The sequence below is a fragment of the Pithys albifrons genome, chromosome 6, assembly GCF_047495875.1.
Source record: "Pithys albifrons albifrons isolate INPA30051 chromosome 6, PitAlb_v1, whole genome shotgun sequence".
NCBI classification, from domain to species: Eukaryota; Metazoa; Chordata; class Aves; order Passeriformes; family Thamnophilidae; genus Pithys; species Pithys albifrons.
The window spans coordinates 38,986,508-39,014,319 of NC_092463.1; the positions used below are offsets into that span (position 1 = coordinate 38,986,508).

General features: G+C 39.5%; 1 protein-coding gene across 1 annotated transcript in view; it reads left to right on the top strand.

The window, feature by feature from the left end:
* Positions 1-2,883: 2,883 nt before the first annotated feature.
* The window catches only part of LTK (leukocyte receptor tyrosine kinase), a 94,729-nt gene continuing 69,800 nt past the window's right edge, over positions 2,884-27,812 (top strand). The window contains exon 1 of the mRNA XM_071559450.1: positions 2,884-2,963. Within this exon, the coding sequence (XP_071415551.1) occupies positions 2,921-2,963 (43 nt within the window). The 5' untranslated portion in view covers positions 2,884-2,920. The remainder of the gene's footprint in view (positions 2,964-27,812) is intronic.

Here is a 27,812-nt window from a genome sequence, read left to right on the forward strand (position 1 = left end):
TGTACTGGCTATGCTATCAAAAATGTGCTTTATCTTTTTATGCAATGAGTAGCCCAAAAGAGAACAGTATCCCCCAAAGCAGGTGTTGGAGCCAGGTGAACATTTGCCTTGCCTTGTGTCCATTGTAGAAAAGCATTTGCAATCAATAACCACAACAACGCTTTCTTCTTGCATATGAGAAATATTTTCCACTGTTTATAACTTTTGTCCCCTGAGTGTACTTGCAAGTGAAAACTCCAACTTTCTTTCTGTCAGTGACTAGACCCTCATGGCTGGAGCTCTGCTTGCTTTGCAGCAAAGTGCCTCATCTCCCTTCAGTTCTGAGGGATTTTCTTGGTAGCATGGCAGGAAATTGTCTTGTAACCCTGTTCTGAAAGTTTTTGAGATGTTACAGGGTTAGATCAAAGTTCTGTGCTACTCTCTGTGTTGTGTTTGCAGCTGTGCATGCCCTCAGAAGAATAGAATAGGATAAGCAAATTTGCAACCTTCTCCTGGGCTCCAAATATGTTGTTCCTGTGTTGCTCAGCCAGAAATGGTATCATTATTTAAGACCAGTGGTTTTTTTCTGTTGCTGGTATCCGGATTCTGGCAGTGCATTAGTGCATAAGTGCCCAATTTAAAAGCTTGCAATTGTAACAGTTGCTTCTGGACTGAACATCAATCAGTTCAGTTGTCTGATGATGCAGCATTGTCCATTGCTCCTAATTACCTCTACAGGGGTTTCCCCTGCATCAGTGGTGTTACTGCCATCCTCTTGTTGTTGGGCATTTTCTCTTGCTATGCATGCTCTTGTATAATTTGCAAACTGTTGGTGAGTGGCACTTGCTTGTAATTCCTGCCCCTATTTCCAAATGCTGGGCATTGCTCAGTCTTCTGTTTTCATGATCTGTGTATCTTCTTGTTTGTCCATGTCCTGTCCTTTATCTTTAAAATCTTTAATTTCATAAAGTAACATTTTTTGTCTGGACTGGATGACATTCTTTACTTGGCAGATGTGGATTATCTTGACGAGGATTAATTACGGACCTTCCAGTAGACCAAAGTCTACTTTCCTGAGCCAGGACTCAACCTTTCAGAACTGTCTAATGAGAGAGGTGGTCAGAGATTAGTCACCTTCTCCTCTGCTTTTACTCTACACTTAAAAGCATCACATGCATCTATCTCTCTTTAATAAAATGCCTCATAGTTCTATAATGAACCTTAGAATTCATCTGTCTTTGCCAAACTAACTGAAAACCATGGAAAATATGAATATCTTTAAAACCTGTAATTATCAGAAGCAATGTTATTTCATGTGTCTCTGCTGCTGCTACCAGTTCTTTGCACATACAGATTATTTACATTTCTGTTTATGGGAAGGTTCAGATAAGTATGGAAATTTCTGAGATGCCTCTACTTTTTACCAATTTGAGGAAAAAAATTACCTGCTTTGCAATTGCAGAGCTTCAGCCAAGAAAGTTATTTATGAAGTGATGGAAAGCTGGCAGCATTTTTTCTTTTTTTTCCTTTTTGTTTTTTTAATGGTCTTGGTCTATTACTTAGCTTGAGGGACAGTTTACATAAATGTAATGAATAAGCAAAAAATACTGTCTTTCTTGCTACTATACTTTTGTAATTGATGTGGCCATGGACGAAAGCCTCAGAATGGTGTTTACTTCCAGTCATCCAGGTTGTGCTCAAAAATATGCCCCTGTAAATCTTTTGAAAATAGTAATGTGCTGCTGAACAAAGAACAAATTCATAGATCTAAATACATGGTTATGGTACAAAAGTAAATTCTACCCTTGAACAGTGCATAATTCTCAGAGATATCAGTGGAAGATTCACAGAAGGTTAAGTAAATTAGTTAAATTTTTAGTCTAATCTATGAACCACAATTAAAAATAGAATGCAGGCTTCTGCCTGAAAAGTGCCAGACAAAGCAGACCTATCAGGGTTTTAATTTATGTCAGCTCCAAATCTCTCCAGTGCCGGCATCATGAATGGTATTGTACTCAAGAATCAGGTACTACCTGTTAAATTCACAACGGCCACAATAAATTATGGTAATTTGGACTATAGCACTCCTAAATTAGAGTAAGGATATCCTCATGGAGTATTAATCAGAAATAATGTATTCTGATTATTAAAAAGAATAGCAACTTTAGAATAAACTTCCTATGAAGGAAAAACCCACATGCAAACAAACTGAAGGTAGAGTGAACTGGTGTAATTGAAAGGCTGATGGACCAGAAGATAAAGGAGTTTAACAAGTAAAGTAATTGAAGAGTGAATGCATAGGCTTGAAGGTGGAGTATCTGTGCTTTACTGCTCTTCAGGTCCTCACTGCACCTCTCTCCAACTGAGGCTGTCTTGTTCAGGAGTTAAGTAGTTTTATACGTGAAGTTAAGGGAAGAAAGGTGAGTATCTAGGCTATATAAGTAGGTCTATATGTATAAATAGGTCTGATTTCTCTTTCAGGACAGTCAGTGAACAGACTTCCAGGTCAAGGGGATCCTTGCTATCATCTTAAACACGAACGGAGTTTGGTTCAGGCAGTTCATGTGTCTCGTGTGTGTCATTGAGCCAGCTGAAAGGGACTGAGAAGGAGGAACAACCCAGTAAGATGCTGAATTCAGCTTTTTCTAGTGACTACTAATGCCTAAAAAATTTATAGATGGATGTGTTCCTGTCTGAAGAAACTGCCTTGTGGATTTGCTGATCGTACAGGAGCGGTATGCAAAACGGGAGGAGGAGGAGGGAAGGAAGGGAGGGTGGCTCTAGGACCCATACGAGCAGGAGGTGGGAATTCTCCTGCAAGGCAGCAGGAGCCCGAGCCCGAGCCCGGACTCAGAGCTCCAGCGGAGCCCACATGAAGAGCCTGGCGCGTCCCCTCCAGAGCTGCGCACCCAGCTGGGACCTGCCCACGCCCCGCAGAACCATGGAGTGGCCCCCACAGCTGGTGCTGTGGGTTATCACAGTGGGTAAGTAACTTACCTTTCTTCCCTTCCCTTTCCTTATGATGCAAAGCCCCTCTTATACCCAGAGACTCGGACTTATTTCACTGCCCCTTCCCTTTTGCCTTTAAAACCAGAAAAGCCTTATTTTTCACAGTAGAGAGTTGAAAAAGGAGGGATGAGGAGTGAAAGTACTGGCATGAAACATACATAAAGTCAGTGATATGTAGGAAGACAAATCATGGTTATTGATTCTAAGTAAATTTTGTTCACTGAAATGAGTAGGTGATCTGCAATTTTAGAAAGGCACTGCTGTTGAGGCAGACACTGTCATTGTACCAGCGTTCAGCATGAAACTAACAGCTATAAACTAGGACCATTTTGCTTCTCTGGGTACTGGACTGTTTTCTTCAGGACTATTTTGGAAAGGCAGGTGAAAGTAAAGCTCCAGAGTAGTGAAGGTTGCTTACAGAAAAAGGTGTAGTTTGGAAAGGATGCTTTGTCTGAGGAGAGAGATGAGGGACACAGATAAAGGGAAAAGAAGGTGACACTGGGACTATGAAAGATGGAGTTATGAGCCCCCATCCTAAAAAGTGGTGCTCAGGCTGAGTTTTGAAAGGAATCTTTGTGCTGCTCTGTCTGTCAATGTCAGCTTTGATTCTGAAACACAGCAAGAGAAATGAAAGGACAGCAGGAGAGAGGAGGGAGATAATAGGAGGGGAGCTGCAGTAAAAGGACAGAAGTTGGGAGCTAGCATGCACACAAGCCATGATGGGACAAGAAGGTAGGAGTGGAACACATTTACTACATGTGCACAGTGGCAAGCAAGCTTGTTATGAAAAATAGGATAGAAAAGCCTGTATCAGGATATGCTGAACTTTACAGAGAGTTGCAGTTATGGTAGTACCCCCAGCGCAGAGACAGGGACTACAACTTGACCATTAGACGAGGATCAGGAGACACTTCTGTATTTCAGGCAGGAAAGGAGGAAGAGCAAACAGGTTGTTGGGTGCTAGAGCTAGATCTTGCTAGTGCAATGAAATTCTCTCACTGGCTAAATGATAAGCTTGTATATATTTATTTTTATATGAAGACACAGCAGGACATCAGTTTTTAAGTAGGTTTCATTATTTAGTTCTATTTACAATTGTATACCAAGGCATAGTACAGAGTTTTTAATTTCAGACTTCTTTTGGCCTGTTACTCCTATTGGGAGGATGGAAGTTGTTTTACTTTCAGAGTCCCAGGACAAGAGTATCTCATGCAAGAAGAGCTGTATGTCCCCATAGCCTCAGTTTTTATGGCATGTGGTCTCATCAAGAATTAATAAATATCATCCCAATGTTTTTGACAGAATGACTTTCACCACGCAAATAAGGTTAATATAAGGAACATCTATATTTGCTGTGTATCCCAGTCTGTGATATAAAGCATAACTGTATTAGGGAGTGAGATTTTAAAAAAGTGTGTTTCAGAGAGAGCAAGTAAAGAGCTAAATGAAAATAACCGTACATTTTACAATCTCTGTCCAATCTTCTGCCAAAAATAATCTTAATCACCCAGGGAGAGACTTGGATGCATGAGCCTTTAACTGTGTAACTGCTGTCACAAACTTCACATGGGAGTTCCTTGTCTCATGGGGCTATTATGGTCAGCTTTCAGACTCTACACAAATTATTTTAAAAACCACTTGTGTTTCCACTGAGGAATTTTTGCTGGAACATATTCTTGGAGTGGCCTTACATTTTCTTCTTTATTTGGAAAGCCCAAGGTCTTAGTGATGAGGGAATTTGCTGATCCTCTTTTCTCTCTTTTGTTTTACTGACTGGCATATTCCTTTTTAGTGAGTTCTGCCATAAAAGTATGATTTCAGAGTTCCTATCCATTGAAAATTTTTGGCACACCAAAACACTGGAGGATACTGGAACTCTTCTCAGTGCAAAAATTAAGACTACGAGAAAATTCAGAAAGCTGTAGAGAACAGCAGCAGAAAAACCCTCAGAAAAAGAACCCCCAAAGCAACAGTAGGAAAACCAGGAAAGGATTCAGTGCACAGACGTGCCTTGTTTAGTGTTAAACTGACTTCGTAGTCATTCAGAGACTGAGGTTACACACTAGCCCCAGGCCTCCCAAGATGGCTTGGAAGAAGGTGAAAAAAGACACAAGATGAATATTTGGGAGAATTTTTCTTTTTATTTTAATTTTCTTTTTATTTAAGCATTACTTTGAGCCTTCATATTGGATGATTTTCTTCGATTATTTGAGCTTTGTGGAGGGAGTAGGTCAGTCCTTTTCTCTTCTACAAGAAACCAGGTTGTCCTTGGCCAGATGTAATACTCTTGCCTTTGAATGTGGAAAGCCAACTATCTACAAAATTACAGTACAACATACATTCTAAGCAAATCTCAAATACCTTTCCAAAAGTATGATCATGCTTATGTCATTGTTCAGAGTTTAGCTATTGACTATAACCACAGTCCATGAGATAATATTAGTAGAGGTATTTTGTCAGGACTTTCTTTTCAGGCCTTTCCAACAATTGTAGTGGGGCTATCACAGAATAGGGTCACTTATATTTAATTTCAACCTGAGAAATGGTTATGGTTTTGGGTTTTGTTGAATCCTTTCTAAGGCATAGAAATATAGGAAGGTTGATGACAGGTTTAGAAGTAAGACAACCAACTTTTTGCTTATTTGTGGAATGGTATATTAGCATGGCAGTGATGAATGTCCCATTCCTGAATGCTTGCATCTGCCTAACAGTTTTCAGAAGCCCCAGATGTTTTGTTTCTCTTCCTGGGTGTATCTGCCTCTCAGGACTGAACTGACTTGTGTTGTGGAGGGAGTATAAACTGGTTCAAGTTTAATCAGTTCACATGTACACAAAGATATAGGAGTACCTCATTTTGTTGTAAGCCAATTTATAATAAACCAGTGCATCCATCTCATTTAGACAAACCTTTAGTGCTTTGTGTAACCCTTTCTTTGGATGAGAGTATGCCAAGACTGGAAGGGCTGGGAGCCCGTGTTCTCTTTTGCCTCTTCATTGAAGAATTTCTCTCTTATTTTCTTCTTCTTGTGCTTATTTCTGCTCAGTTAAAGTAGCACACAGCTACAGTAGTGGTTTCACTTAAATTGTTCCAACCAGGATAGCACCAAGTGATCCTTGAAATTTGTTTCAGGAATTAGATCCACAGTCCTTTACGCTAGAAATGACAGCATGTGTCCATATACATGCCCTGTCCAGATATGCAATTCAAGGCACTATGACTACCATTGGAAGTCAAATATTGAGTGGATGCCTTGAAATAAAAACAAGACAGTTCTTTTCAAGTTACAGACATTACAAAGTTGAAGACCTTTTGAAATACAGTAGAAAAGGATAGGATAGATATATGGGAATTCTACAGCAAGGGAGCACATGCAAATACTGGAGATTTGTAAACTACATCAGGAGGGAGGACTAAGTTAGAGGAGGAAGAAATCAGGTAGTGAGCCGTGTGTGCTCTTACTTTAGAGCTGAAAACAATGTCTTGAACTCAGACATAGGAGAAATTCATCCTTTTGTTTGTGTTACATAGCTGCACAGTTTCTAATGAGTCCATAAGATCAAAGTTGGAGAAAAGGATGCCCCACTCCAGCGAAGTTTCAAAAACATTCCTCTCCCACGCCCTGGAGTCCTAAATAGATACACAGGAGGGTCCCTGTCTTTAGCCTTCTTCTATGTGTGGCAGGGTACATGCTGGCTGTGCTGGTGTGTAGAAGTGCATCTGTGATGTCTGTGACAAGAGTGGAGAGAAATTTTCATCTTGAATTAATTTTAGTGAAAAATGCTGATATAGTAACACTAAAATTCTTTATAAAGCCTTCTAGGTTTTGAATTGTTATGTTTGGCTCTTTGTTTTGTGCATGCACCAGTCAGTTAATATTGAGACATTCAAATATGTCTATCTGTTTTAATTCCCTTTTCTTTTTTAAATCCAAATTTTTGCTCAGAGAAGTCTTTATTTTAAAAGTGTAAAACATGACTTAATATTGAATGTTTTGTTTTGACCTGAACTATTCTAGTTCAGCACTCCCTGACACGTGTCTCTCTTTGAAATTTTATAAAGCTTCTGAAAGATTTTTTTATGTTGACCTGTGATGGGTTTTGGTTGGTTGGTTGGTTTTCCATTTTGTATTAAAGCTGCACAGTTATTTTGTAATACCTCATACCGATTTGTACTTAGATTTGTGCTTGCAAGTGTTTATCCTTAGGCTGATGTTCATTATTGTACATACAGGCAGTGGTTGGTACTGTTTGTAGCTTGGTATTGGACCAGATTCCTCAGAAATAAAGGAAAAAAAGACAACTTTCTGCAAACCTTTAGTAAAAACAGCTGCACAAAGCAGATGCTGAGAGGTGAGATAGATGAGCTCTTTCCAGGAATAAATGGAGAGAAAAGAATACATGGGTTCTTCATAGTTAACTCAAATTGATGGACCTCTGTGGGCATACAGTTAGAACAATGTAACATCTTGCCTTCTGTATCTGGAGACTTTTATCTGAGACTCTTACAAGTAAGCATGATTCCTGTATTGAATCCTTAAATCAGAGGAGGAAAATAATGACATTAATTATGTTAATTAATTGGATCAGGCTCATAGTCTTTTCCTGCCTCTCAGCATCAGTCCTTCCTCTTACAATTCCTCTTCCTCCCATTTCATGATAATTGCTCCTCTGCTTCTCTCCTCTCCTGGCATAACAAACTCAGTGCTTTGATGTGGCCTGCTGTCAGCAGGACAGGGAGTGCACAAAGATGAAACCTGTGGCAGGTAGGAGAGCAGGCCAGCTTGGAAAAGGGAGTTGCAATGTTTGATAAGAGGTGACTTGCAGCTGGTCTGACAGATGTGCTCTGAGGGCATAGGGAGCTGAGGTCTCTGTAACAGCTCTTAAGAGAGAGGTAACAGATCACACTGGTGTGTTATGTGCTGAAAGAGGAACATGTAGAGTCCTTTATTCAAATTGTGACTGGTGCAGCACCATTAGAGGTTGGAGGGTCTGTGCCTGGGAAATGTCAAGTTCCTGCCTTTTTATGATGGAAACACAAGATGGAAGCTCAAGGTGTAGGACTTTTACAGTTGAGCAAATGTAGCGTCAAGACCTCCACAGGTTTCTGCAATGCCTAAAGTACTACAGCTCCCAGGCAAGTGACTGGGTGTCACTGAAGCATTTTACCTCCCTCAGGTGTGCTGTTTCTCAGAGCTTTCCTCAAGGTGCTGTGCCTCCACACTGCAGCTTCTCCCAGTGTGTTTCACACCAGCACAACTGACCCTCACGGAGTAAAGCAAATAGAGGGAAACGACATAAAAGGAAACAGAGGTGACATTCCAGCCTTCCTCACCTAGAAAAAGCAACGCTGCCATGTGTACTGAGCAAATAAAGAGCTCAAAATTTCAGTGAGATGCTCACCCACAGGCCAGGTTTTATCTTTCTAGGAGAATTTCAGGTTGTTTTCTCTATGTACTCCTTAACATAAGTCTGACTGAAAAAGCATTAAACTACAGAATTCTCTGCTTGTCAGTAAAAAACTTGTTAAGATTTTCAACTGGCTTTATTTTAGGCTATTGGACTGCATAATTGTTATAGGTCACTTCCAATTGAACTATTCTATTCCACGTAAAAGTAAAAACTCTGAAAATGGTGCTGATTGACTTTAAAATCTACTGTACAGCAGGTTCATCAGAGTTAGAGGTAGTCAAGAATGAGACTGAAGTATAGAATTATAGAATTAAAAGTGAAGTCTTTTCAAAATGCACAGTTTTATCCTTGCCTAACTTTTGCCCTATCTAATGGGACAGCCATGTCTTTCAATAAGACATCACAGATTTTCAGCTAATTAGTATCTGAAATCCCATAAGCTTTGGCTTATCAGCCAAGAATGATGCATTTATTCATGCATTTCAGTTGCTCAGTTAGGTTTTTTGGTTCTTTTTCTTTTCTTTTTTCTCCCCCCCCCCCCCCCCGGGCCCAGTTGTAGCACAGCATGTGTTTGAGGGCATAAACAACTAAAATTTCTGGGCTAAAAGCATCCACACCTCTCCTTTGTGTCTATGTTTATGGTGGTACATATTTATATATTAAAATTATTGGAGTGATAAAGTAACTGAGTGAGAGTGACACTAGGAAGTGACATGAAGGGATGTGATGCTGGTTTTTGGGGCAGAATTAAATGCAGGAGATGAGAAGTGTCCGTTCCTATGTTGTCCTGATGAGTTTTTATGCTATCCTGGAACCAAAAGTAACCCAGACTGGAATCTTTTTCTTGCCTTGAATCAGAACTGACCCAGTCATAGCAGTCATATTGGAACTTCAATGAGAACTGAACTGGATATGTTAGTGATTAAGAGTCTTAATTCTCTGAAATCACACTTCCCACAGTAGAGATGTCATGGGAAGCACCTGTTTCTGTGCAGTAATGCAGATCTGGTTTGGGTGGCTCTGCAGCTTTGTGACCAAGATCTTTTTCTGTATGCTGAGAGTGAACTCTTGAGTGATTGGGCACTGCCCTTTGTAGCTCTGCCTCACAGTATCTGCTTCTCTTTCCTGGGCTTAGGGAGGCGGGAGGAAACTGGGGGTATATACAGAGAGGATACAAGGTGGCCAAATCTGAGCAGAGGAGGAGGAACTCTTGCAATGGAGACCAGGATCCAGCCAGTGTGATTTGGGATTACCAAAGAAAGGGTTAGCAGCTGTCAGCCTGAACTAGAGCAACCTCAGGCAGAGCAGAATTCAAACTGGAACTGAACTGAACAACTGCTTTGCTTCACTGGATAATTCATTTGGCTGTTTTGCAGACTGTGACGCCTTGACTAATATTTTAGACAATGTAAGGAGCATGGCTGATTATGCTTACACACTTCTAATACCTTAGCTGTATAAATGGCTTTTTATTTTGTGTTTCTGTTGTTACATTTAACTGCAGTTTTAATTTTCCAAGTATCTACTACTTATATTTTTTTTCCTACTGAGCTCTGGGTGATTAAAACCTATTTGTTCCTTTGACTTTGGCAAATAGAATCAGAGAAAAGCATGACCATTTGACACTTCCGTGGTCTTTAACACATTTTTAGAATTTACTCTGTGGCATTCTGGCGTGTACTGTGCTGGAGTTCAGATCTCTTTACATGAGTAACACTTTTAAAGTATGTAATTCACAACAGGAGCATTTTTTGTGTTTATAGTCACTGCAGGAGCCCAAATAGTATTTAAAATCTCTGAAAGAAGCTTTCTTTAACCCCATGCAGGCTAGCAGTTTAATGTCTAAGTTTAATGAGACTCTCTCCCCTCTCTCCCCTCTCTCCCCTCTCTCCCCTCTCTCCCCTCTCTCCCCTCTCTCCCCTCTCTCCCCTCTCTCCCCTCCCTCCCCTCCCTCCCTCCCTCCCTCCCTCCCCGATCAGCAGGCTTGTGGGGAGAATTGTAAAGATAAAAGGTAGAAAATTGCTGGTCTGACGTAAAGGCAGTTTAACAGGGCAAGCAAAAGCTATGCATGTAAGCAAATCAACACAAGGAAGTAGTTCACTGCTTCCCATGGGCAGGCAGGTGCTCAGCCATCCCCAGAAGAACAGAGCCCCATCATATGTAACAGTGGGAAGGCAAACACTATCACTCCAAATGTTCCCCCCCTTCCTTCCTCCTTTTTTACTTCTCCTTCTATATACTGAGCTTGATGTCATATGGTATGGAATATGCTTTTGGTCATTTTGAGTCACCTGTCCCGGCTGTGTCACCTCCCAGATTCCCCTGCACCCCCAACTTTCTTGACAGTGTGGCAGTACAAAAATCAGAAAAGGTCTTTGCCTTGTGTGAGCGCTGCTCAGCAATAAAAAAAACCATCACTGTTTTCAACCCTGTATTCAGCACAATTCACAAAAAACACAGCCCCACACCAGCCACTGTGAAGAAAATCAACTCTACCCAGCCAAAACCAGCACACAAGAAAACAGAATTTCAGAGATAGAAGTGGTGATTCTTCTCCTGGTTTCCTAGGGCTCGTGAGACTGAATGAACATGAAGGAGGTTAACATTTGGGCAATGTTTAGCTCATCTCTCCAGCATGCATGCCCATCTCAACCTCTCTGGCCAGCCCTGAATATCTTTTTTTTCCTGAATATCTCCTCACAGTCATTGAAATAAGTGTCTTGTGAAACGAACCTGTGTGATTAGATGACTGAATTTAGGCTGTCTAAACACACCCTGATACAGCTGTCTGTATATCCTGTCTATATACCCTGATATAGGGATGTCTGCTTTACCTTCTCTGCAATAGAGGAAGTGCTCAATGCCAGCCTTGTCCAGCTTGATGTCAGTGGGCTGACAACTGCCTTATGAATTTGCAACACTGTGAAAATACCTACAATCCTGTTTTCCTAAGCAGGAAAATACTGCTGTTAACTCTCATCGGGTTATGGTTTTGACCCTTATTTTTGGACCAGGTTAGTTTGTTTTTTCATCCAGCTAACAAAACTTTCAACAGTTTTAGAGAACAAAATCCAGACTAATAGTCTGAATCCTATCATTGATGCTGCATTTCTGAGGAGTAAGAGACACATCATGATGTTTTGTGGGCTTCAAGTCTCTTCTTAGATCTTTAGACAAAATAGCCTGTTTTCAACTTTGACCCATGTATAGAGTGTTATTAAGAGGAGGTGCTCTTAAACATTCAAGGATAGGACTGAACCTGTTCAGAAGGTGGAGAGCTGGGGTTTACATTTATCATCTTAAAGGAAGACACTAAAATAGTTTTGAGCCCAGGCTTAAATTTTATACACAAAATATTTTACTGGCTCTGGCATGCACAGAAGTGTTCCCATGAGTTTAAAAAAAAAAAAAGTCAGCTACATTTAAGAGTAGTCTTAAGCAAGTCCTTCCATTCTTGGAGACCCAAACACACAAAGGAGCAAGAAATAAAGCTGGTGAATGTACCTTTGCTTAGTCTTTCTGAGCTCAGCAAAGGGTAAAAGTATAGCAAGAACTGTTTTTGTGGTACCTAAGCTATCTAAACTCAGGTTTTGCATCACAAGATAGGGTTAAGAATTATTAAATTAAAACAAACATATTTATGAGCCATCTGGTTTCTGAGTCTTTCCAGTTTGTGTTTGCTATCCTGGGTAACTATTAAGTCATTTTTGTTGCTGTAATTTTCATGTCATTACATGGCTCCAGAAACTGCATGTTTAAGAAAAACACTGCAGAGAGCTGAATTCAGAATAGAATTACAAGCACTGGCAGCACTGGAGACATTTGTCATTCTTTCAGTCATCCTAACATACTACTAAGAGTAAATGTATGAAATAAATCAGTTTTTTCTTTTAATATGTCCTTAAATTCAAGTTGGGCAAAGAAAGATGGAAGGTTATATTACCTGTTTCATTTACAATACGGTAAGGGGAGTCAGATTTCCTAGAACTGGTTTCCATAAGGGTTTGGAAAGGCTACTTAGGCCTGGTGCCTTAATCCTTGCCTTATTTTGTCTGTTTTATCTCCCTTATTCTGACGCAGTGAGACTTAAAATAGTATGATCTAGTTCCTTAAAATAGATCCAGTGTGCAGAATTTTAAAAAATTTTTTTAAAAGTATAATTAAGGGGAATCTAAAACTTCATTTCAGCAGAAATTTACTTTTAAAAAAGAGGCTTATTCTTTCACATTGAATGTTGGGTTACTGACAAGAATCTTGGAACAGCTTTGACTTTTCCATTGGTGGAAGAAACACAAGTGTTCTCCTTAAAGGTTTGCATTTGTATTGCATTTCCATACTGTATCCTTATCTGCTCCTGAGAAGGCACTGCACCAATGAATAGATGTAGAATTCCCTCTTGTTTCTCTGGTGACCTGATTAATATTTTTCATGCCAGCCTGATCATTTGTATAACAATTTTCAGAGTATAGTTTCAACTTAGGAAAAAAGAGAAGATAGCTGTAATTGCTGGTGTTTGTTTCCTAGGTACAAAAAATATTGGTGTTATTCCAAAAAAACCACTTCTGTGAATGCTGACTAAAAGACACTAATCAGCTTCTCTTTCTCAGTCCCCCTCATCATCTTGACAGATCTGTGTTCCAAATGTTAGGAGTTTTATTAAGTCAAATTTAGTTTTATGGTCTTGTAACTTTTCTGACTATTTCACCTGCTGTGCAAAGCCATTCCCAATAATGCACACTTTGTCAGGCCTACTGCCACATCTTCATCTTTTGTTTGTGGCTTGGTACCTCTTACACACAGTGGGTGGGAGTGCCTGGCAGGCTGAGCTCAGTGAAGGATGCACTGGTGTCTTTAGGTCTTGTAAGAAGTACACGGCTTATTTCTCTGGTTCTGTTACTCACACCTGGCATGAGTTTTAAGAGAATGCAAAACAGTCCACCTCATGTCTCTATTCCTTGAGTTTCAAAACCTAAATTTCCAGATGTGTAAAGTGGAAAGAATAAGTGTATGCAAGGTATAAAGCACACATTACTCTGGCTATGTGTGCTTTGAAGGCAGACATTACTTACAGCAGCAGAGAATGTTAGCTGTGATGCAAGGAAGACATCTCAAATCTTGGCTGACAAGATGTTTAATACACTGCTTGAATATGTGCTCAGTTTTACATTCCACCTTCTTATCCTCCTTAGAGCATTTGTTTGACTACTTTCCTCTTGTGGAGTCCAGCAAGCATTGGAAGGCTCAGCTGTTAGGAAGCCCATTTGGGAGTTTCAGCTGGCACTGGCAGACTCCACACGCTGCTGGAGCATTTGCTGGCAAAGTTCTGGTCTCTACCTTGGAAGCTGGCAACAATTTCTAGCTGAGGATGTGAGGAAGGTGTTTGAAAGGTGTTTGACTCTAGGGCTGACAGGGATATGCTGAGGAGATAATGGTAGGGGTAGTTGTTTTTCCACCTTTGTTGGCATGGTAACTGCATCTTCTTCAGAGACACAGGTCTGGGCACTGCACTGAGTGCCCTCAGCATGTTGATGTGGAGGTACAGCAGTGCTCATGACTGCCTTCAAAGCCAAATTCAAGCTGCCCTCACAGGGCTGTACCAGGGAAGCCTGCCCCTACTGGAGTCCTGGGAACTGAGCTGGCTTCCTGCCATGCCCCAGAGTAACTCCAAAACCTAGTCTGCTCTGAGAAGACTCTGAGTAGGAGACAATGAAGTAGAAATTCAGTGTCCCAACTGCATTTACTCTCTACCCAGACTTCCAAAAATATTGTTATATAAAAAGATACAGTAAAAGATTCTTGCTTGGATACTTCAGATGTGGTCATGGCACTATGTTAGGTTACACAGCACTCTTTCTTAACACAAGATGGAATTCTCATCTAAGCCACTCCTATGTGGAGGAATACACATAGATATAGACATATACAGCTCTTTGCCTGTGTGCATGTGTGTAACTTGGTTATGTGTGACTGTTGGTTAATGCAAATCTATAATTGTCACTGTTATAATTACAGTAAATTCTATTGGATTGCTTTTTAATTGTTAAATGATTTAATGATTAAGTGCTGCTAAACCCTTCTGCATCCTTATCTTTTCTATTTATGTTCTTTGATTCTATTTTGACTTTTCCTTGTGTGTTTGATTCATGTGGTAAGTAATAAATTGAAACTTGCCACTAAACTCTGTTACAATTGCACTTTCACAAATTCATATTAAGGCTTGCTTCTTGCCAACACCTTATGCTGTAATTCTTTAAGCATCACAAACATTTATTCACAGCACAGGGCAATGCAAATAGAATCATATAATCATTTAGGTTGGAAAACAACTCCAAGATGGAGTCCAACTCTTAACCCAGTACTGCCAAGTCCACCACTAAACCATGTCCCCGAGTTCTACATCTGCACGTCTTTTGAACATTTCCAGGGATGATGATTTCATCACTCTCCTGGGCAGCCTGTTCCAAGAAACTTCCCACTGTCCAATCTAAACCTCCCCTGGTGCAACTTGAGGCCATTTCTTCTTGTCCTATCACTTGTTACCAGGCAGAAGAGATAAACACCCCACCTTGTTACAACCTCCTTTCAGGTAGTTGTAGAGAATGATAAGGTCTCCCCTGAGCCTTCTTTTCTCCAGGCTAAACACGCCCAGCTCCCTCAGCTGCTCCTTGTAAGGCTTGTGCTCCAGGCCATTCATCAGTTTTGTTGTTCTTCTCTGGACATATTCCAGCACCTTAATGCCTTTCTTGTAGTGAGATGCTTCAACATGTGCTTCCAAAAGGATATACTATCTACTACTGACTGTGCAGTTCCCTCAGAATGCATGCTTTGTCGCACTTTCTTGTTAGTGTAAGTAAAGTGATGTTTATACTCTGCTTGCAAAGGAGCAGTAGCTTTTATTGGCCAGGTAACTGACTGCTGTTGCCATAAGGGTTCTTGAAAGTGTTTGGAATACTTCTAGTATTTATGGTGTTATTTGCAACTTTCTGATGCAGAGGAGTTGAGGCTTCTTCAGAGGGATCTGGTACCGAAAGGATGTTTTGAGATGTGTAATGCCGTGAGAGCTCTGGAACATGTTCTGTTGAACCCTCTCTTCTCTGCTGGGACAGTACCTACTGGAGTACCAGGTGGGCAGTGGGACTCTTGACAATCATATACAGTACTACTCCAATACTTATTTGATCTTTTCCTGTGGATGGTAGTCTGCTAATTACAGCAACAATTTAGGCTCTTTAGAGCTTAAAAGGTAAAATGATATGCTGGATGAGCAGTCCAAGCATGACCTAAATATACAGAAACTGACAGGTTGACATTTGGTGGGCCCGGTGAGTCAAGGAACCCATCCTTGTCTAGTAGTGACTTTCTTGATATGAGAAGAGTGTGCACTGAAAGTGTAGTAATTGTGTGGAATTAAAGAATGTTTCAGGCAGTTTCAGACCACTGTGAGGTGTTTCATCACCTTTCAAGCTGTCTTCTATAAGACTCCATGTTAATATACTGCACTGAGGGCGCAACCATATTTGCATTAGGACTTGTCATGATTCAGGCTTTTAGTGAGGATGAACAGAGAAGAAAACACCACAAGTTCTTGACCTCATGTTATTTGTTTTCTTCATTGTGCTGGCTGGTGTCCTGGAATCAAACAGCTGTCTGCTGTTCATCTTAGCTTATTCATTTGGGGACTGAGGAATAGAAACCTAATTTTTCTCCCTTGTGTGTGGACAGGTTTGGAGTGACTCCTTGCCAGCAAAAAAACTTTAGTCACAGGCCAGCAATAGCCAGCAACAGTCTCTACTGGGATATATAGTCTTTTTCGTAATTCTCTGCTAAAGACATGGTTAAAGATGAAAGGAGCTGATGGTCTCATACCATTTCCTCTCCTGTGATCTCCAGGGACTGAGTGCTGCTCTTGTGATTCCAAAAGAACTTGGTAATTCAGAAGGTAAGCAGTGGTGAAGCAGGTCTCCGGCAGGTCCTCCAGCAGCCACACTGTTTCATGAATTCACTCTAATAGAAGAAGTTAGTTTTTCTTCTCAAACAAACATAAGAGCTTCAGTTGAGATAACCAGAGTATTCAGTATTTATATGTTCTTTTTATTTGCATCAAATGTTTTTGGTGTGCTTTTTTCTCAGCCATATAAGCTCTTTCCAGATATAACCAGAAATGCATCCAATTATGTTTCCTTACTGTCTGCAAATTAAGCTCAGGAGTGATGGGAGGGACTGTCCCCAGTCATTTTCTTTCAGGCACTAATTTGTTCATTAGCGTTTAATCAAATTATCCATAGTCTGAAAGGAAGTCAGAAATTTTTCCAGGAATATTTGTTTCTTTGCAGACACTGATTCTGGTTTCTCTTATTTGTTGTTCTTGCACTGATTTCTCCCTGGACCGGTGGTCTTTTTTGTGACATTCTCATCTCCACCATGAAGCTTAAGATAGGCTGAAACATCTTTGAAAGGAAAGAATAAGGGGGACTCTTGTCTTAAAATGGATTAAATCATTGCTGGTGTGGTCTAGCTATTAGTCATTTCAGCTTTCTACTACTCATTCTCTTCCATAAAGCTGTCTGAGTATAGGAACTGGAGGTATTTTCAAGGCAGTTTGTAGGTGTTAGGAGTATCAGAATAGCTGTGCCAGCCTACTCGAATAATTCAGAAAGTTGTCAAACCCCAAAGCTCCTCCTTGCGGTAACGAGAGACAGTAATATGAGGTCCTCTTTCTTGACAGGGAAGAAATTTCTAACTTCGCCATTTCTATTTTGACACTGATTCTGAAGGGTTCCTTTACAGGAAAGGAAGACCTCATTATATTCAAGGACTTCCTGTCAGAAGTAAAAGAAAAGCCTTCATGTGAAATATCCTACCTTAGCTGCATTCTAATTGAGAGGTGTGGTATTGTAGCCCAAAGATCTTGTCTCCAAACCACACTTCACACTCTAAACCACACCTTACTCTCTTGGAAGCCAACAGTAAAATAAAATGAAATTGAAGAAAAGGAAGGATCCTTCTAGTCATAGTAATTCTTTATAACACAACTGACTGTCTTCTGTTTCACGTGTTCTGAGAACATGGGAACATTTGACTGTCAAACCCACTGCCTTCTATATTGCTTCATTAAGGCGTAAAACAAATAAAAGAACTGAAATGCAGGTGATCACTCTTCTTGTTTGCAAAGTCAGTTTCCTACCAAAAATGAAGTGGTACAATTCATAAATCTTGGTTATGTTGTTTTAGGCCATGAGCAAATACTTTGTCAGTTTTTTCAACCCAAAGGTGATTATTTTGGATCAAAAAGTAAAGTTCAGGTCTTGGCACAAATGACAAAACTGTCTTTGAAAATAAGAAAAAAAATGCCAAAAAGCTGTAAGGTAGTCTAAGTCATGCTTGACTTTTAGTCCTTTCAGGAAGTTCTGAATACCATGGCTGTCCCACCCACTAGGAATCTCTTACACAAAGTTCGTTGCTCACAGCAGTAATCTCAATTGCAGTTTGGAAAAGATTCTGCACCTCTTTCTTTGTGCTGGCTGTGAATGAAGGCATTCATGCTGGAGAGTCCTCTCTCAGATGGCAAATGCTTTGAACAGTGTGAATGAGCTTAGTCCTAATCCTTTCCATAAGAGAGCTGTGCAGATTTTAGAAGACTGCCCAGATTCACCTTCCTCAGAAGACTTGGTACTTTGAACAGTGAAAACATCACTCTTTTTAATGTTCAGCATACCATCAGGACTCCATCCTTATTAAGTTGTCTCACTGTTAAGAAGACTGTTGATTTGAGTTAGTATCCTAGCCCTGTTTGCACAGATTAATTTCCTAATGAGTACTCCAAGTCTGAGCTTTTTTCCCAAGGTCCCTGCTAGTTTACAGTTTTAATTTTCAACAGAGCTGTCACCAACTTCATACATACCTTAGACAGCGACTTTCTTGCCATGCTACTGGGGCCTGTCAGGCCTCGTTGACAAAGGACATCAACAGGGATTTCTAAACCAGTCTCCCACTTCTTGTTGTCCTGTGCTGTTTAGGAAGGTCTTCTTGATCTCTATTGTCCTTGCTTGAGATACTTTTCCCTCCAGTTAAGCCCTTGATTTTTGACCTCCTCAGACTGGATTGCTGCCTGACTGCCCCAGCACTACAGTTGTTTTCAGCTGCGTTGAATTGGTGACTGTGAGGTTACCTTGTAACTTAGTGCTCCTGTAATTGCTGTACCTCGCCATTGCTGTGCACAGACCTGCTCAGCTACAGAGGGCACACTTGTGGCCAAGGCCACAGCAGGGTGGCTTCAGGCAGCTTGTGTATCCCAGCACTTCCCTTTTTTACACTCTACTTCTTTAATCTTCTTCACTTCTGGGCTGTGGCACACCATGACCAGGTGAAACTGCCTCAATACTTCGGGTGCACTGATTTCTGCTCTCTACTTCTGAAAGGGTGTGTTGTGATGATACAGAACTACCAACTAGTAGCTCCTCCTCATCCTCATGTCTCATTTTGTCTTGTGGTCATTGTTTTCTTGTATTTTTACTTATCTGTTGCTTTTTGAGTGTCTTTATTTCTCTCTTGCAATTAATCTGTGGCATTTAGGACTAATGTGGCATGATTTGTAATTTAGTTATGGTGCTTTTTTTGTCTGCTGGGCTAGACCATGCAAATTATACCTCCAATTTCTTCATTATAATTCATTTAAACATGAAACATAAAATTCACGTCCATTTCTGGAGAGAGAATGGAGTAGCAGCCTATAGCAGCCTATAAGATAATTTTTGTCATTAAAATAAAAAAAAATCTCTTCTTGCTTTATTAGGGGTTGGGATTTTTAAAAAATGTAAATTGTCCTCTTGTTTGACAATTATATTATTTGCAAGTCTTACATTCTTTTATTTGCATCCCTAATTAAATATATGTTTTTATGTATACATAAAATTGGAAAATTAGTCATTCTTATCAAACTTCAAGCAGTTCGTCTGTCTCTTCTTTGATCCTATCTTTCCATCCCTCTTCTCAATTCACATGTTTTGGTTTAGTCATAACCTGCCTTGCAATATTCCTTCAGAAATCAATAGATGTCTGATCTAGGGAGGGTCTCTATTCTGATTTTCGGCTTATGCTCACATGCTTAACATTTGCTTCTTTATGACTCTTTGTTAATTGCCATGACTGGGTTTCATGATGCTCATTTGTCTCTTCCTTGACATGATTTCTAACCATTTCTCTCCATTCAATATGAAGGAATGTCCTGGGAAGTAGGTGGTTAGGGTTCATTACAGATTAACCAGAAACATTTTTCACAGCAGTTATCCTAGTGATCTACCTAGTCATAGTTGAGTGGATGTTTATGTGAGTTCTTTCTCTTTTACTTTTGTTAATTCCTTTGCTGGAGGCTGTGCCAGTCCTGATAGAACTCTGCATTTCCCTGAACTTCATATAAAATTTTTTTAAACTTCAAATTACCCCCTAGAGATCCATTTCCTTGGAAACCATTGTTTTTTATGCCATGTGACTGCTGGACAGGGTCTGCTCCTTCATATGTATCTTCAGGATTATTCTTCAAAGTAACTTGTTGATGTCAAAGTCCTTCACAGCATAATATAAACATTCTCACCTTTTTCAATGTCCTGACTTTTCTTTAGTGGCATGGACAAAAAGAATAGGATGTGACCCTGAAGAACTTACAGGATGCATCAAAGAATGAGCAGGATTAAAAGTGGTTCTGCTCTCTTTTTTCAGATGACAGTCTGGGCTCTTAACACGTGTTGGGGTACAAAGTGAATGTGTGACAAATCAATTCACTGTGTGGCACTTTCAGCCAGCCTAAGCCAGTTAGTAAATGAGTAGTTTAAGGTAGTGTACTAAACTCTTCCTGTAATGATTTCCTCTCTCTGTTAACTAGCTTAGATTTAACACCCAAGTACTAGGTGGCTGAAGTCATAAATCCCATTCATATATTTACTGGACAATTTATGGTAAGACATAGTTTAATCTCCTAGTAGTACTCTTATGTATCCCACCTTTTAACAACTAATGTCTATGAAAACTAAATTTTGATATGGAGCAATTGTAAACTCTCCTTCTGGAAAGGAATTTGGCAAATACTGAGGGGAGACTTGTGGCAGTACTTCCATATTTTCCTGGCAGTGTTGCAGAGAAACTGTAGAGGATGGAACGTTCCATGCTGCTCCATACAGCTGCTGCCAAGGTACCGGTGCTAGGCATACTGCTAGATGAAAAAAAATCCTGTATTTGTAGTCTCATATGAAAATATAATTTGAGAAACATGGTGCTTTCTGACAAAGGAAAACCACAAGACTACAAGCTCTGATGCAGCTGTGTAAATCTGATACGTTAACTGGGAAGCTAAATTACAAGTTGAAATATTTGTATTGTAACAGAAAAATAGGATGAAGCAAGTTACTGAGAAAAATAGGTTGGACACGAGAAAGAAAATTAGTTGTTTGTAAGGTTGTATGAAATACATCTCCCTGGCACACAGACTGTAAACAAGAGTACATAAATGTCAGTAATCAGATTGTTTCAAATATGATGGAAAAGAATTCTCTTAAAAAAATAAGAAACAGAAAATTCAAAGATAGTATGCTTCTGAAACTTGCTGTCCATGAACAGACCTAGAAGGTCTCTGTCAAAGGACATCAGTTTATTATTCTTTTCTATTACATGTCAAGCATCTGAATATCACCATGGAAGGCAGGAGCTTGCTGCCCTAACCCTTCCTGGTCTATTCCCTGGAAACCTGGCATGTTCTTTAATATCTGTACCAAACAGTGGATTGTAAAGAATGCAATACCAACAAATAAACTAAAAAATACCATTAAAAAGAAGAGTAAAGAGGTAAGCTAGGATATGTTTTCTTACATGTTTAGTCCAAAAGATCTCAGAAGTAATTTTTTTGCTATGTTTTGGAAAGCTGGTTGAGTATGTCCTTGTCATTAGAAAATCACCAGGTGCAGGTGTGATTTTAAATTCATGGGTTTGTTGCAAATTTAGGTTGTGGGGAAACTGCAAAGAATTCAGGAGCTGTAGGAAATGTTCATGCGTGCAAAGCCATTATAGGCTCCCAAGAATAAGGTGGGTTTAAGATAAATTTCTATTCCATGAAACACTGTGTATTTGCCTGCATTTCTATTGTTAATTAATCAAACCTAATATAATTTTTCCATTGTTTTCCTTAAGATTGTAATCAGGATCCAGCATATCATTTGGGTTACCTTTTACGCTTTTTAGGTGTCAAGAAAATGCTCACTTTCTTTTCGTACTGAGATACTTCCACCATTGAGGCTTTCTAAAACGAGTGTTATGGCAGAGGTACCACCAGCCAGTTTGTTAAGGACTTTTAAGTTCAAGCTGTCTAGAGCTTGATTTTTAAACTGTTTCTGCCTGAGGAGGTAGTGCTCTTACATTCTTATATGGAATTTCTGTATTGTAGGAGTTCTCCCCCTCATAAACACAGAATCTACTGTTAATGGAATGATTTGCCTTTTCAGCATGATTATTGAGAACCTCATGATTTCTATTTGGTAAATATCCATGTCTTTATTCCCTCTTGTACTCTGTGCTACCTAATACTAAGTGATGTGCATTCAAATCTCCCAGGTCTGAGGTACCAGTGATGTTATATGGTGTGTCACTGATTCATCTCTAACACGGCCTTTCCTTCCTATGCAGGTTTATAACCTCATAGCAGCTTCCCCCATATCTCAAGAGTTTTGGAAAGGTGTGTACCCAGGAGCCAATTGCAGAGACAGATACACCTGTTGCTGGTTCACTGGATATCTGTTAATAATTTGATACTTCTAACCTTGCTGAATGACCTCAGATTCTCTTTCTTCTCTGTATTAGAGAACATTCATCCACTTCTTTAATTTCTGTACTGTGGTTATTTTATTGCTCATCTCTATCCTTGTGGTTATCTGATATATGTCACTGTCACATGAGAATAAAAGCAGCAACCATGACTTCTTAAAACCAGTTGAGGAAGTTTTGTGCATACATCAGCAAAGAAAAGGGTGAGAGGTTAATAAAAAATGCTGGTAGATTCGACAGATAGCACTTTCAGCTATTACACATGTGATCAAATAGATAATGGAGTTTTGTCAGCCACTAAGGTGCATCAAAACACCAGGTGTCTGATCACTACAGGATGTGTAACATAGAAATGAATGTTAATTCTTGACTGATGTGAAAAGAATGAATGTTGAATTCTGCATTAGACAGCATCCACTGTCCTTTGTGGTAGAAATGTTGCAAAAATACATAATTTTCATGGAAGCAGCTGAATTAGCAGAAAAGCCTTAAAAGAAGGTGACAACAATGTAGAGCATATGAACATCTTACTATACTCATTCTTGGGTTACCGTGATCAAAATTCCATAACAAAGGAGTTCAGGTATCATGAGAAGGCTTTGATGTGCCTGATGAAAGAAAAAAAAATGAGGTTTTCTTTATTATTTTCCACAAAACCTGTGGAATTGGGTGATTTTGAAATTAGCAGAAAGCATTGAATGGCACAAAGGGTATTGGCTGCTCACTCCTTCATGAGGCTAGATTCTTTGAACACTGATAATTGCAAAATAGGATTGTGACCTGACCAAGGAAAGAAAACTTCAGAGACTAAGTGATAGGAGTTTGTTTATGGGTAGAAATCACTAAACACTCAAAGCCTTTGTTACAGGCACTGTAGCAGCATCTACACTTCAGAAAATGGTCAGAAGTAAGACTAGCAGAGCAATAGTTTTTATAATAACAACGTGATACAAGAAAGAGCTTGCTGCACTCTCTTAGAACTCGCTTAAGGGTTTAATGTCAGCCTCGAATGTCAAGTTTCTCAACAGCTGTACCAAGACCAGTGTGCTGGATCAGAACCAAAGTGCAGCTTCATATCAAAGGAAAAGAGCCATCACTTTCCATCTCCTGATATAGAATGGATGAAAAGCAATTGTCTGTGTTAAACTGGTGATTAACTGGTGCATTCATCTGATGATTTCAGAATTTGGTTATTTAAGATATCATCATTAACCTACTTGATTTATTGATCCAAATTCTTTGTGACCTAGGCTCCCCTATAGTTAGATTTTAATTTAGAGAAGCAAAACTGGTTTTGGCTTAGTGATATCTTGGTTTGTTCTTAATACTTACTTAGTATTTTTTGGAGAGAATATCTATGCATAGGGCATAGCTCTACATTTTGTGTATTGTTTGTTCTTTAAAACTCAGAAGCCTTCAGGGAAAAAAAATGTAATTTAGCTGTGGTGTTTGAAAGATATGGCACTCTTTTTAAATTAAATCCTTTGTTCCCACATATTGCACAATACTTCAAGCAGCAGGGAAGTAATACCCTCTAAGTTGCAGCTTGTTCATTATAAAATCCAAAATTAGCTAATAACAGGTAATTATCCACAAGCTGCCAGTCACTCATTTCAGCAAATCTCTTAAATGCTCCAGTTCATATGCAAAAACCCCAGTCCTTACTGTACTCTGAACTGAATTAGTAGAAATATAAATAGCTAAAGAAAATAATATCTAACCCCACAATGTTTGGCTCCACTGAAATATCACTTTGCTCAAAATGATTCATCAAATTCACATATTTGGGGACCTGGTTGGAATTCAATAACTTCTACATTTAACAGGATTCTCCAGCGAAAGTCAATTAATGCTGAAATGGTTGGGAGGGAATACAGTGTGCTAAGGAGCCAGAACAGAGGAAAAGTTACAATAATGTCTTCTGTGGGTAGGAATTAAGACTGGGTTTCAGTAGAGAGGAGAAAGGCTCCTGCAGATCAAGGCCTGTTTTGCAGGAAGGAGAAATATGTGATCTATCTAGGAGGAAACTTTGAGTATTTGTTGCTTGGAAATATTGAGAACATTGAAAAGCATTGCTGTGTCACTAATGCTACAGTCTGATTTCTTCATGACATTTTGTCCAGTTTGGTGTCCACACCAGACTATGTGTACTTTATGTCAGGGTGGTGTAGCCTGCCCAGGCATGGAATCATCAAGTGTGTGACTAACTGACACCAGTTTTACCTGAGCAGCCAAGTATGCTGCAAAAACCAGAGGACTACAGGACCCACGGAGTCCCCTGGGTTACTGCCACAAGTCCAGACAGTGCTGTCATACAGATTTAGATGAGAAAGGACCACAAAACATTCAACCTGTACTGGGACTGCTGGAAGGGTGAAAAAAATCAAGAGCTAGCTGTGATACTAAACTCTCAAATCTGTGGCAATGGAGCATAGCTTCTTACAGGTTTTCTGGCCCAGGACAAGTGTAGGAGCCAAGGATTAAGGCTGATTCCTTTTCCATGTGCCAGTTGTATCATTCCACTTGAAAAAGATAGTTGCCTCATTAAATAATGATGTGGTTTAAACTGTATCACAACAGCTGCTGTGGTATTGCAGGAGTGTCAAATAAAGTGGGTAGCTGAATGCGTGCTCTGCTTGCGGGAGCAGCAAAAAATAATAGTATGAATTCTTTTCAGTGGCTTGATTTTTCTAAACCTCTGAAATCAGTTTTGGACAGTTTAAGTAACAGTATCACACATGCTAAGATTCTTCCTCTTTAATGGAATATAGTGAAAGGAAGTTACTTTTCTTAATTTCTAAAGTGCTGATTTAAAACTTTCCAAACGAATTGTCCCATATACCAGATCTACCATCAAGGAAATTAAGTACTCACTGTGCAGCATGCCTGATGCCCTGATTTTTTGAGGTAATAAATAAATTCCTTGAGCCTCTGTAGTTCAGTTATTAGATTGATTTCTAAAGAAAGAGCAGACTTAGGCTCTCAAACCAGTAACAGTGTTTTCTAGGAATGTCTCTACCAATGGAAAACATAATGAAAAAGTAAGATGTGCTTTTAGAGTATTTGCTGATCCCCTTCATATGAGTTGCAAGTTCAACTGGATGTTCACTGATTTGCCTTTCCCCCTCCCACTGTCAAATAGTCCAATATTACTGGGAATGCCAGAAGAATAATGGGCAGAAGAACCTTTATTCAGTCTTGGTTTATGTGTTAAATGCAAAAATCATCAAGACAGGATATTCTTCACAAAGTCTTACAGCCACCAACAGATTGTGACTTTTTCTGTCTTTTCTTAAGGAAGAGGCCTCTCTTTTTTCTGGTCCATCTAACATTGGCGTACAGTACACGAATGAAGCAGGTGTGCAGAAAGCTGTATGACATGGGCTCCAGGACCTTCTTTTCATGGTCATTGCCTTGTCTGCTGATTCATAATAACAGAGCTCACAAACTGGGTGGAAGGGGATATCTTTTTGAGAGGAGCTAGGATGCATAGCTGACTATTTTTCATTTCTTCCATTTGCAAGACCTGTGACCTTTCTATGTCCTCTGGAAAAAAACCCCAAACAACAACAACAACAACAACAACCAAAACAAAACCCCAGCTAACTGAGAAATAAAGATTGTAAGGTTTCCCTGTCTTGCTTGAGGGTTTCTGAGCTGAAGATACAAAGCAATGGGTTTTCACACACACGTATCTCAGGAAAGGTAACTGAAGTGGTTGTTGAGTGTGTATAGATTATAAAGTAACTTTTAAAACATGCTTAAGAGCATTATGGCTTCAGAGAATGTGGGCAGAAGAAGGCTGCTGCTTTTGGGAAGGAGAAAGAACTTTTTCTCCTATCAGACATGTGATGGACATTAGTATCAGGAATTACAGAAAGTGCACTGAAGAAAGGATCAAATTGTCTGTTGAAGAAGAAATGTGTATCCTTTCCTTTAACCAAAATATCTGGATTTTTCCTCCAAGAGATCAAGTAACTTTAGTGTCTTTTTCCATATGTGACCTAAACCAAGCTTTTTCCCCCAAGGATATAAAATTGAGAGCCATTTTCTCACATGATTTAGAGGAGTGTATACTGCATATTCCTTCTCCTTTTATATTCCTTGGAGAACATTTTCAGTACACAGTGTTGGACAGTGAATGCCTTTGGTCATTATTTCTGTCAATAAGAGAAATGTGATTTGTACCTAGGACTACTGTCCTTTGCATGCACCTGATATTTCCTAAGATTCCTAGTAATGACATGTCCTTCTCTCAGAACTAGGGCAAAGTATCCCAGGCAAGAGCAAGCCTGTCACATTTCAAAAGTTTCTGTCATCATTAAAACTCAGTCTGGCTCATTTCTTACATTTATCAATATCTGAGCAAGCCTTTGACAAAAACACTGATTTTGGGGAACATAATGTTTCATATAAGAATATGTTGCAGTCTACATAGGATAGAGCCTGATTCTATTTTATCTGCATTATCTATGTGGAATGTATTATTGATCAGAGCTTCTACCTATGTCTAAGCTGTTAATAACCTATAGCAGAGCTGAAAATCGGACCCAGTTTTTCAGGTCTTGAGGGTTACTCTTACCCCCTGAATTTCATAACAGATGTTTCACGCAGCTTTAAGAAACCACAGTCTTGTATAGCTTAAAAAGAGGTGGACAGCAGCCAACTTTCAAATAAACACTCTCTGCTCTTTCATTAAAAGAAAACATTATCATAATATTAAATTACAAGTCAAATGGTGAAGGTATCTTTTCTTGTGTATGAGATACTATCCTTTGAAGTCATAGAGCCCAGAGTGATTTTCACATGAGGGTGACCAAGAAGGAAAAAGGGAAAAAGTAAATAAAACAGTAACATTGGTTGTTTTTCACATTCCTCTCCTGGTTATAGAAACACATGTGTTTGGATAACAAGTTTCTTGTTACCCACATCTTTTTCTTTCCCTGAACTTTAACACCCCTTATTCTTTATTTGTTGCCTAGGATATGTTACCTTTCCGGTATGCTTCTCCATATTGACAAAAAGGGCTAACATTGCAGCTATACCTTTGTAAAATATTTTGAAGTCAGATATTCTGTTCAAACTATCATTGATGCTGTTATGAGAAACTGTAGGAAGCTTGCCAGTGAATCTACCTGAGATAAAGGAGAAATTTCATGAAAGAGCTGATAAAAGACCAAATTTTGTCCTGTTACATAGACAGAAAGTCTGTTAGATGAAAGAAATTACTAACAACTAATCCTACTGATTATTGCTATTTTTCTTCTTTTTTGAACAATGCAAATAGAACTTCTCACTCTTGGACTAGCACGCTAGCACTGTGTAGAATACAGAACCAGGTGGTCAAGATGGGAAGTCAGGAAAGAGACCTGGCAAAGCAGCGTCTGAGTCTGCCTCATTCTACATTTGCACCAACAACTTAATTGGACTTTGATTTCACACAGTGGTCTTGTGCCCTGACCCCTTCCAGCTCAGCTGGGGGGTTTATCTGGAGCTGAGAAGTGTTTTAGTTGGCAGCTGCTGACTATGTAGATCATCATGTATCACAATACATTCTAGATGCTACAAGAAAGATAAATCTATTCTGTTCTTGAGTCTACTTTGGCTTT